The 12,123-nt window shown below is 40.7% G+C and overlaps 2 protein-coding genes across 4 annotated transcripts in view; one reads left to right on the top strand and one right to left on the bottom strand.

The window, feature by feature from the left end:
• Positions 1-6,698, bottom strand: part of ERP44 (endoplasmic reticulum protein 44) — a 122,577-nt gene extending 115,879 nt beyond the window's left edge. Inside the window, exon 1 of the mRNA XM_007498991.3 lies at positions 6,085-6,698. Within this exon, the coding sequence (XP_007499053.1) occupies positions 6,085-6,141 (57 nt within the window). The 5' untranslated portion in view covers positions 6,142-6,698. The remainder of the gene's footprint in view (positions 1-6,084) is intronic.
• INVS (inversin) overlaps positions 6,564-12,123 on the top strand; it is a 233,030-nt gene continuing 227,470 nt past the window's right edge. The window contains exon 1 of one of the 3 annotated variants that reach the window (XM_007498992.3): positions 6,564-6,688. The gene's annotated coding sequence lies outside the window, so the exon portion shown is untranslated. Of the gene's footprint in view, positions 6,809-12,123 lie in introns of all 3 variants that reach the window. The other 2 variants (XM_001364441.4, XM_056805897.1) reach the window with 2 other exon arrangements.

Here is a 12,123-nt window from a genome sequence, read left to right as displayed (position 1 = left end):
AGAAATTCTTTTATACTCTCTTTCTTTGCCTATCCAAATCTTTAGTCATCTTTCTAATTTCAACTGAACTTCCATCTTAACCCTAAAGTTTTTATTGACCAGGTTAAGTTACTGCGCTTTCTCAGAGAAGAATCCAAGAATGTCAGAGTTTAATATCATTCTATATGCTTCCACCTGGATGAATCTCTGATACCTCAAATTTAATATATACATAATGAAATGCATCCTTCCCCCTAAACCTGCCCCCAAAGAACAAAACACAACAATGAACTAGAGATCTTCTATCTAGATATTCTAATTTTGTAGATGAAGAAATTTAGATCAAGAAAGGTGAAACAACTTAATCAGAAATCATACAGATAGTAAATGGCAGAACAAAAACAAGAACACTTGATTTTTAGTTTTAAGTCCAGTGATCTACTTACTACACTCTACTGTCTCTCTCTCTTCCCTGTCCAATGGAATTTCCTGTCTGTAACTCACTGGAGGGATTATGTTTTCATTTGTCTATGCATTCTCTTCCAAATGAGATTATAGATCTTTGAGAATAGGAGCCACAGGCTTATAACCAGCATAATATCTAGCACAATGTTTTGCACAAAATAAGCATTTAACTACCTGTTGATTGACCAGACCATAACCTTATTATTAAAAAACTAAATTTCCCCAGTGAATATTTGAAAAGCCAGGCTGGCTTGTATTCTCATTAACATTACTGTGGGTTTTATTTTTTAACTTAAGGACAAAAATCTTTTGTGATATCCTTGTAGATAAGATTAAGTAATAGGTACTAGACAGTAGAGTTCAGTGAATGTGACTAATTAATGGCTACATGTCAACCTGAGGAGAGGTCTCTTTGAGGAAAGTCACAAGTTTCTGCCCTAGGCCCTGTGCTGGTTGACATTTTTATCAATGGCTCTTCAAGTTTTTGGCTTACAAAAGAAACTGGGAGAGGTAATTAACACTAGCTAATCAAAAAGTTGTAATAGGCTTAAAAAATCTCAATTGCCTTAGAATCCAAAATAAATCTAATCTAAAAAGATAACATTTTATAATTACAAATATAGTCTTACTCTTAGATTTAGAAATTCAACTGTGGAAATACAAGATGGAGAAAAATGGTTGGACAAAAGTTCGTAAGAAAAATATTGGTTAACCATATGGTTAACACCATAATGAATGCAGGCTTAAGAATTGAAGAGTAAGCCAAGTCCGCAGAAAGTTACCACACGGTTAAAAACTTTGCCTTTCGCCTACCCCCTAAAACTTTTCCTCCTCTTTCAGGGGAAAAAAAATCCACTTGCTTTCTTACTTTAGTAGTAGTAGTCTCTCGGTAACAAGGCCCAGTTTGAAGCCTATCATTTTTCCTCTTCCATGGTCCCATATACATTTCCACAATCCTTTGCTCAAAACTCAGAAATAAAGAGGGCCCTTTTTTGTCCAGGTTAACAACTTCACTTATGCCCTTGAATCCATTCCCTTCCATCTCCACTAATGGTTTGCTCTTTCACTTCCTTTCTTTCTCATGTTTAATCTCTCTATACAGATATAGGCTCCTTCTCTGCTGTTCACCAACATCTTTAGGTCTTTCGCAACCTTAAACTTTTATATGACCTTGCCATCCCCTCCATTTCAATCAATTAATGAATCTACAAAACACTTATTAAGCACCTATATTCTATGCTAGGCACTGTGCCAACCCCATACACACATACATACATACACATACACACAAAGACAGAAGACAGTCCCTGCCCTAGAGGAGTTTATAATCTAATGGGGGAGACAATATGAAAACTTGTGTGTGTGTGTGTGTGTGTGTGTAATATAAAAAGCAAGCTATATACATGATAAATAGGAAATAATGAACACAGGGAAGTCACTGGATTTAAGAGGGATTGGGGGAGGCTTCCTGTAAAAAATGAGATTTTAGTTGGGAAACCAGGAAGGTCAAAGGTAAAATGGAAAAGGAAGAGGATTCCTGAAATGAAAGATCAGTCAGAAAAAGGATTGGACTAAAGAGGAGGTGAGTTTTATTCATGGAACAGTCAGGAGGCCAGTGTCACTGAATCAGAGTATGGAGTACAGAATAAGGTATAAAAAGAGTGGAAAGGTAGGAAAAGCCTACATTATGAAAGTCTTTGAATGCCAAACAGAGCATTTTGCATTTAATCATGGAGGTGACAGGGAGCCACTTGAGAGGGGTGTGTGTGTAGGTGGGTGGCTGAATGGAAAGGGCAGATTGGAGAAGAGACATGAGGTAAGCAAACCCACCAGCCATGAGGTAATGAGGGCCTGCCCTAGAGTGGCAGCAACATCAGAAGAGAGGAGGAAGACTGAAGAGATATTGCAGAAGTTAAAATGACCAGTCAAGGAGATAGTAAGGAATAGTGAGGATATCTCTCCTTAGTAAGGATAGTAAAAAAGATAGTAAAGAATCCAGGATGACTCCTAGGTTTTGAGCCTGAGGGACTAGGAGGATGTAGTAATTGGTAATAGGGTAATAAATAAGGTGAGGAGTGAAGGAGGACTTAAGGGGAAAGATAATGAATTCTATTTTGAACAAATTAAGATTTCTACTGGACATCCAATTCAAGATGTCTGAAAGGCAGAAGGAGATGTGAGACTGGAGGTCACCAGGGATTTTAGGGCAGGATAGGTAGTCAAGTTCCTAGAAAAGGTATTCTATTCTATTCCATTTAACTGTTAACACAGATGACCGCATTTCCTCCCATTCCTCCAAACCTTCCTGGGCTTCCCTGACAGTGATTTCTCTTACTTTTATCATTCATCTCTACTTCCTCCTTCTCCTATCACCTCCTACAAAGAAGAAAGGGTACCCCTCAAGGATCTGGTCTTTCTATATTTTCTCTCCAAGTAACATGATCATTTAAACTCATGTATTCAATGATCTCTCTAAAAATAACTAAAATGAATATATCTAGCATTAATTCTCTTCTGAATTCCAGCCTTGCCTCACTATCTCCTGAACAACTTCTACTAAGACAAACTTACTGTCATCTTAAAGTTAACATATTCCACCTGAAACTCATCATCTTTTTCCCCTAATCCCAGATTCCTCCTCTAAATTTACCTATTTCTGTCAAGAGGACTATTGTATTCCACCAATTCATAACTCAGAGTGATCCTTACTCCCTCAATTCTCACATCCAATCAGTTGCCATGTCTTGTTAAGGGTGAGATTAGAGAAAAAGGAGACATACCACAGTCTTTAATTAAAGTGCTTAGAAGACTGACAGGCAGAGGAGGCATTAGATTCATTTACTTGGTCCAAAAGGGCAGAAAAAGTAATGTACATTAGTTAACAAAGAAAAAGAAAATTTCCATTTTCTCTAAACTTCCCCAAACTTAATAAAGGAAAAACACTTCTTACTAATTAGAGTTGTTTAAAACTGAAAAAGGGTTTAGGAAATGGTGGATTCCCCTAGTCTGAGGTCCTCCAACAGAGGCTCCATAAACATTTTTGAGAAATGTTATTGCAGAGGGGATTTCAATCCAAAATTCCTATACTGAAATGCTGTGACTCATAAATCTTGTCTTAAGTCTTTTTCAAGTGATTTGTTAAGTTGTCATGGTGTGAACTAGACAAAATCTTATAGGAAACTACATCTGCTTTATAGTAGTTTTCCTGTTCAGTATTTTTTCTATTTTCAAATTTTCTTATGTTTCTCCCCCCCATACTTTTTATGTACAGAGATACTAATAGATGAGTTGTGATATGTGCTAGCAGAAGGAATACCTGTAAAGATAAGAACACAGGTCCATAGAAATGCCTTTTTTACATAAAAGGAGTTGTCAAATAACCTCTGGACCAGAATACCTGCCAGAGCCTCTGAACCACTGCCTCTGTTGAAGTCAAAGATCATATCTTCTACTTGTCACATACCAAAATTCACTGTGGAGTTACTGTTGCTTCTCAATAAAGTGATAATGGATAGTAGCTAAAGCATTAGTATGTCATCAAGTAATAATATCAGTTTGGAATGAGGGTCAGATTACGTTTAACTTTTATATCAAGCAGCTTAGTACAATGGGAAAAAGCACTGGTAGGAGATCTGGGTTCAAATTCTGCCTCAGAACTGCAATATTTGTGACCTTGAGCAACAACCTCCTGAGGAATCAATTTCCTCACCTGCAAAATGACAGGATTGACCTCTCTTATGTCTGTTCCCACTCGGATACTGATAAATGTACAGTTGAGTAATTCATATGTACTTTTTTATTTAATGAATCTATGCTTTCACTGTTGGGAATTCCTATTACAAAAAAATTTCTCTCCTGAAACTATCACCAATACAACAGGATAAAGACCTCTTCAGTAATTTTCAATTTTATAATTATTTTCTTCCATGGGGACTCACCAATGCTTCTGTCTCCAAAGGAACAACAAATGTTTCCTCCGTTTTATTTAATAATCAAATATATTTTACATAGCCTTTTTTTAATATTGTCTTGACAACTTCTTTGAATTTCTGTATTGCTTTTACTTTAAAAAGGTCAACCCTTGGGGAATCTCACCCACAAGCTGGATCCCCTGATTGAAAGTCTCTTATAAACTACATTTTTACCTCATTTAAAACTTTTCAAATATAAATAACACTAAATCTTAGCATGGTGTAATACCAGTATAATTGCTTGCACATGGTAAGTATTTAAAATTAGTTGAACTGAACTGGTATTCTAGTCAGGAAAGTGGCATTCACTATGAAATCCTGGGCAGATTCTTTAACTTCACTCAGATTCAATTCCTCAACTCCAAGAACAGGGAGATAGATGAGTGTGGTCTCATCCTGTTGTACAAAAATGGCATTCTCTTAGCAGTGACATTCATTGTAAGCCCAAGAAAATTCCTTAACCACTGCCCCAATTCCTTATCTGCAAAATGAGGAAGATGGTTAAAAGATGATATCTAGGGTCCCTTCTACAATGCCTTTAAGGTTAAAAAAAAAACCTTTCTAAAACAGTATTCTGGTAAATGTCCACAATGTACCTATCCAGTGTCACAAAAGCCCAGGCAGGCTTTGGTCCTTTTCCAAAGTTAAACTTGTCTATGATGGGTCACCTAGGGTGCTACCATACTCGGGGTGTGTTGGGGAAGCATGGAGAAATAGGGAAAGTTCCTCAATATCATGACGTACAGAGGACAGCTATAAACTCTGGGTGTTCCAGCACATCTCAAGGCAGGTATGGGTGGGTGCATACAGAAGCCTTGGTACATTCTCCCAACACAGCTTAGTGTGTTGGGAAGAAATAATGGGTTCAGGTGAGTTTGCAGGTTCAAGCCATCTAGAAATAGTGCTGCCACCAACTGCCCCCACCCCCTGAGCAGAGTATCAGCCAGACAAGTTCCGTGTTTCCAGCCAATCACATGTAGCCACAACAGAGGGATCCACCAAAGGGGCATGGTTTAAGGGGTAGAGAGGGAGAGGAACCAGCCGCCGCACCTGTCAGCTTCACACCAGGGGCTTCCCCCCACCTCGGTCTTCCAGGACTGACCTTCCCAAGCACTCCCAGCCCCCTTGCTGCACACAGCGAGCAAGACCACACACCCCAGGACCCCAGGCCCGGGTCCCCCTCTCCTCCAAGACTGCAGTGAGGGAATCTCAGTCTGCCCATCCCGCCCTTCGATACCGGGAAGGGGGAGAGGGCGGCCTGTGGTACTTCATGCAGACTCCAGACCCTCAGTCTTCCCTTCTCTATATTTGTCTCACGCCCACCACCCCCAGAGCCACCGGCGCCGGGTCGCCTGGGAATTCCCTCCCATCCTGGAGGTCCAGTGGTCAGGCCACAAGCACCACCACACCGTCTCGGCCCCGATGCCCCAAACCTCTAGGCTTGGTCTGCCCCACCCGCCGTAGTCTGGCCCGACCGAAGGGAGCAGGCCGCGGGGGAGCGAGACCCCGGGCAGGGGAGGAGGCAGCGCGGGGAGCCGGCGGGGGCGGGGCCGGGGCCGGGGCCGGCTCCCCTCTTGAGGCTCCGGCAGCGGCGCCTCCGGCAGGGTCGCAACTCCGCGCACCACCAGGTCTGGTCCGCAGCAGGAATAGGGAGGTGTCAACGACTCACCAAAAGCAGCAGGGAGCATCGGAGGTCGGGGGAGGGCAAGAAGATGGCAGCTTTCATTGTAGCGAAAGGGTCTCGGGCAAGGAGAGGCGGAGGCGGTGGCCAAGCTCCAGGAGGAGGAGGAAGAAGAGCAGAAGGAGGAGGTGGAGGAGCTGCAGCGGCGGTGGCGGCTGCTCCTCGGGCGACTGCAGCGCCTCGTCCTCTCGACCCGGGGATCCAGCAACTAACACCCGGGACAACTTCCAGAGAGGGCCCGCACGCCCTCACTTCCAGGTCCTGGCCACTGCGGAGCACGCCGGGAACTGTAGTCCCGAAAACCTTAAGAGTCGGTAAAGGAACCGAGGACTCCCTTTCCCACCAGACACCGCGGCACTTGAAGGCGCCGGCCTGATTCCACTTGGCACTGGCCCTCCCCACTCCCCACCCCCTTCCTCCCCTTTCCGAGCGTAGCAGTTTCGGATAGGAAAGGAGGCCTTTATGGATGAGCGCGCGTCTGACCGACCCTCAACTACAATTCCCAGAACGCACCGGAAAAGCGCTCGGGATGTCCCGTTAACGCCCCTCTTCCCCATACTCAACGGAGACCCGAGACTAGAGCCACCGTCAGGTTTGAGCGGAAGTATTCCTCTGGAGCCTGGAGGGTTGAGAAGGGGGGGGGGGGGGGGGTCTGGCTTTTAACTACTTAGGCGAAACTGCCTGTGGGATGTCGTTCCCGAAGTACGTGAGGGTGAGTCAAATGTCGGGGGCGGGTGAAATCACTTTGTGGGGAGCTCAGGATTGTCACTTCATCATGAACAATAGAGGGAGCAAATCCCCCACACACACACACCCACTCCCTGGGCCTCATTTCTCATTTCTAGGGGTCCCACGGTGACAAACTAAGGAAAACATAGCTCCTCCCTTCTCCCTAACCAGGAGCTGTCAGCACAGATCCCCCTTTTAGCTGGGGGAGAGGGGTCTCCTAGACATCCACCTTCCTAAAGGGAATGTAAGCTTCTTGAGGGCAGTGACTATCTTTTGCACCTTTTTGTATCCCCGGCACTTAGCACCATGTAGATACTGATTAATTGATTGCTTGGAGGAGATATCCATCCACTCTGTGTAAACAGTACACAGGAGTAGTCAAAATACATATAGAAAGGGGGAGAGAGAAACTGTAACATAGCTTCCCTGATAACTAAATCCCAGCTCAGAGAATCCGAATGTAGTACCTCTCTCCCCGCAAATGTAACCCTACCTTATAGGCTTAGGCTAGCCAGCTCATTCTTACCAGCACCTAAGAACACGTGCTTCTTAATATCTGATTTGTGTTCATCTCGATAGTCATCTCTAGTAATACGATTCTTTTCAGTGTGGGTACAACTGATGTACTTGAAACCCAAAGAATGTTTTCAAATTCAGGTACTTAACCCTGAGAGTTAGTGATCCGTCCAGGATCTTTCCTTCTGGAATGTCAACACAAGCCTTCCAGATCAATACAATGTGAACATGAACACCTAGCCTTTACTATCATTAGGAAGACATCCTCTAGAGTAGAGACTGATCCAGTACTGCTTGTCACTGACAAGAGGTAGCATGAGCTAAGTTGACTGAAGAGATTTGTCTTGCAACTCTGCCAAATCTTCAGATTGAGGTTGTAGTGGCATACTTTCAGTGGGGACTATATTTTTTTGATTTTTGGTGTCTGGACAATTATTTGGAACCAGTGAGACTGCTCTAAATCAGGCTGATAAATGTTTTTGGAGATTTGAAGAATAATCCCTTTCTAATGAGTAGCCCAAGGTACTAGCTGCTCCTTGAAAATTGTTTCATTGGTTTGGATTTTTTGTCTCCATATACTGATGTTATAGCATCAGAAAGAAAATTCAGTTCAATTCTCAAGAAAGATATATAATTAGTACCTAATATATGCAAAGCATCTTGTTTAGTGTTGGAAATATAAAGACCTCTACTTTGGTCTTAAGGAGTTTACAATCCAATGGAAGTGAGAGTTTGGGAAACAGAACTCCAATAAGTGTTAAAAGAGGAGATTGTTATAAGGACAAAAAGGACTTTCCAGACAAAGTATAATGAGAAATCACATGTTGAGAGGTAAGATAAGGTTTTGTGAAAAAATGCAATACCAGAATTCTTAAAGAAAAGTATTTCAGCAGAAATTGACAGGCCTGGGAGAGTAGGAGAAGGAAATTCATTCTAGAGGGATAGAGATAGGAAAAGGGCAGATAGTCTAGTATGATTAGAATGTAGAGAGAACTAAAAGGGGAATAGTTTGAAATAAGACATTGGATCCAGACCATGAAGGACCTTAAATTAGAATTCTCCAAATTGCCCTCTTTCTAGAGACTCACAGTAAAGCAGCTGAGAAAAAATTAAGGGCTTTAAACTAGCATGGTTACAAGATATTGGAGGTGAGGAACATGCAAAAGATACTGTGGAATACTCACCAGTTCTTTGCAACTCATTGGATATGGAAGGCAAGGGAAAGAAAAGAGTCAGAAAGAAAAGACAGATTGTGATCCTGGGTAGTTGGTACTATTAGCAGAAATACAGAAGTTTGCAGTAAAGGTTAGATGAGGAGGATTTCTGGTATCTTCTACAATTTAAATCAATATGATTACCTTGATATAATAATACATTTTCCCATCCAGAATAGACACCTTCCTAAACTATAAAATGTAATTGAAGACAAAATATAATTATGGCAATTCTGTTAATCTTATTAAACCACATTTTTCTTAATGAATCACTTTTTACACCAAATTATGGTTTCCAAAGCACTAATTATAAATCTTGTTGGGGGGGGGACGGGTTGGTGAATAGAAGGAAGGAAAAAACTATTCTTCATGGCCATAGAAGAAAACAGGTTAACATCGTATCTCTAACATGATAAAATCAGCACCCTTTTTTCTACATTTTAACACAGAAATCAATCTCTGTCAGGGACAAAGCAGGGGTTAGATTCAGGATTTCCTGACTGATGACTCATGAAACACTGAATGACTTCCAACTTCCAAATTATAGCCTCTTCGAGTTGGAAGGTCTCTTAGAGTTTATATTTTCTAGCCTCTTACTCCCTCACTGTATTCTCTACATTATCAATACCTTCTACAGTACAATATTAGATGACCAACCAGAGTCCCAAGCTAGTGATTTGCCACCACACCATGCTCTTTCACACCTTCCAGGATGGATTTGGAGATAAGCAGGGGGAGGTGGGCAACAACTTTGCCCACCCACCAAGTATACCTTGAGTCCTCTGTTGGTAGCATAGTAAATAGGCTATGTGAATGATGGAACCCACTGAATGTGTCAATCTGCATTTTCCTATGTAGAGAGTCAAGAAATGAGAGAAGAAAGTTTTACTTAAATGAATCCATGATACAGGAGCATTCTTATTGTTGCAGGTGGCAACTCATTCATGCCTTCTAAACCTGTAAAGGTCTAGTCTGTTTTCTTCTATGAATTCTCCAAAAGACAGACTTTGGAAATATATTGAGTATCTTACATTTCATGGGTACCAGTGGAGTTCCTGAGCTGTTACACTAAGTGACCAGTATCATCATAGCAAACAATAGCAAAAAATATATAATGCACTAAGATTTGCAAAATGCTGTATATATGTCATATTATTTGTTTTTTCACAACAACCATGGGAGTTAGGTGCAATTTTCTCATTTTATAATTTAGGAAACTGAGGCAAAGAGAGGTTAAGTGACTTGCCCAGGGTTGCAAAGGTACTAAGTGTCTGAGGCAGGATTTAAACTTAAGTATTTCTGACTCCCAAATTCAGCATTGTATCCACTGTGTCAACTAGTAATCTACCTTCTAATCATACATTTTCTCAGTTATGCTGTATCTTGCCTTTGGAAATGTGTTTCAGCCTCTTTGGGTTACTGTGTTTCTCTATTGCCTTTTGAGCCACTTGTAGTTTGGCTTTGTATAATTCAGTACTTGCAACTATATAGTATTATTAGGGAAACATTTGTGTTAAAAAGATGGGCCTTTTAATATGGAAATATGTTTTGCATGCCCTCACATGTATCAGCAAAATCAAATTGCCTAGCTTTTCAAGAAGGGGGGAGTAGTTGGAGGGAGGGAGAAAATTTAGAACTCAAAAAAAAATTTTAATGATTATTTTTAAAAAATTTACATGTAGTTGGTAATATCTGATGAAATAAATAAGAATTTTTTTTTTTTAAAGATGGGCTTTTTAAAGATGGAACAGCTAGATAGGCTCAGGACTGGAGACAGCATTTCAAATATGGCCTCAGATACTTCCTAGCTGGGTGACCCTGGGCAAGTCACTTAACCAAAATTGGTTAGCCTTTATAGCTCTTCTGCCATGGAACAGATACTTAGTATGGATTCTAAGACTGTAAAGGTTCTTAAAAAGTGGGCCTTGGCATTAAGGATCACCTTGGGATAATTAGAAATCACTGCTCAATTTCCCAAATTCAATCTTCCTCACTCTTTTTAATTTCAGACCTGGGCCTAATTTACTAATTCATTGTCCCTCTCCAGAACCTGACCCAACTACAACAATGCCATTCAACTGCCTGTTGTTTTCTGAACATTAAGTAATTTTCATCTTGTTCATTAAATAATTTTAATCACATTCATTATTGCACAAATCATCATACCAATTACTTTATAATAGTCTTAGAATTTAGAGCTGGAAAGGATACAATCCAGCCCTATAATTTCACCAGTGAGGAAACTGAGGCCTGAGAAGTCACTTTCCCAAAGTTATATAGAGAGTAAATACCGGAAGTAAGATTCAAACCCAGGTCCCCTTTCTCCAAATCCATAGGTTTTTACTGTACATCAGTTGCTACTGTTTCACAGATTTCATTGATGAGCCTCAATAATGTTCCAGAGTTTGAAATGTGGACAGTGTCCCCCAAACAAGAACATCTAGGAGGTCTTACTATCTATAGGAGATTCTACTTTCATTTGAACCTCCATGACACTGATATGTTAAACCTCTCTGTATCTCCTTTGAAATTGGTAACCAGAGGATCCTGGAGCAAAGTTATATGTGTAGTCATGTTTATAAAGGAAGCTTGTATGATCTTAAGGCATGGATGGAAGACTACTTGTTAAAGAGCCATTAAGGTTGCATTTTGCTTTGTGGAGTAAAATTTTTTTTTGCATAAGGAGAAATTGCAATCTTTATGTTAATTATGTGACTATAAAACTATAATCGCCTGTAGAGAATAATTTGTGAAAGCATATTTGTTCTCTTTTAATATTTTCAATAAACCTACCCTATATTTAGGTATTGATCATTCTCACAAAGATTTATAAAAGTGATGTGCCAGTTATTATTGATGCTCTCTTAATCACTTTTTTTAGTTAGTTGTGGTATTTGTGATTTCCCCTCCTTTTTTGAAAAGAAGGAATATCCTCTTCCTGAAACATTTTATAAAAATAAATAATAATAATTATTAGTATTATAGTAACTCTCAAGGCTTTCCAACAGTGTCATTTCCAGCACAAATTTCTTTGGTGTATATCCTCTCTAGTTTCCTGAATTAATCTACTTAACTGTATTTACAGACTTCTTGGTATATAGCACAGGGATGGCAAACCTATGGCAGAGGTGCCAAAGATGGCACACAGAGTGCTTCCCTACCCTTCCTCCCTACCCCAGCTCATTACTAAAAAGGCAGAGGGACTTGGGCAAAACTGCTCCTCTCCCCTTCTCCACTTTGCCTGATGATATTTTTTTCACATCCCCCACCCCTCTGCCCAGCAGTGATCGCTTTCTCTTTCCCCCATGTGGGATAAGGGAGGGCATAGAGCATACCCAGCATGGGGTAGAGGGGCACAGCACTCTTGTCTCTTAAAAGGTTCGCCATCACTGGTCTAGCACGTTGGAAATTGAAATGCTAGTATCAGTTCCTCTGTATGTCAGTACAGTTCCTCTGTAATTAATATGAAAATGAATTATAAGAATATTGATACACTTACTCCACTTTCACCTATTTGTTTTTCTTGCCATTTCACCAATGAATGGCCTTGGTATGATTTGGCTCTATG

The sequence above is a fragment of the Monodelphis domestica genome, chromosome 7 (genome assembly GCF_027887165.1).
Source record: "Monodelphis domestica isolate mMonDom1 chromosome 7, mMonDom1.pri, whole genome shotgun sequence".
Taxonomy (NCBI): Eukaryota; Metazoa; Chordata; class Mammalia; order Didelphimorphia; family Didelphidae; genus Monodelphis; species Monodelphis domestica.
This window is presented reverse-complemented; position numbering and strand designations above follow the sequence as displayed.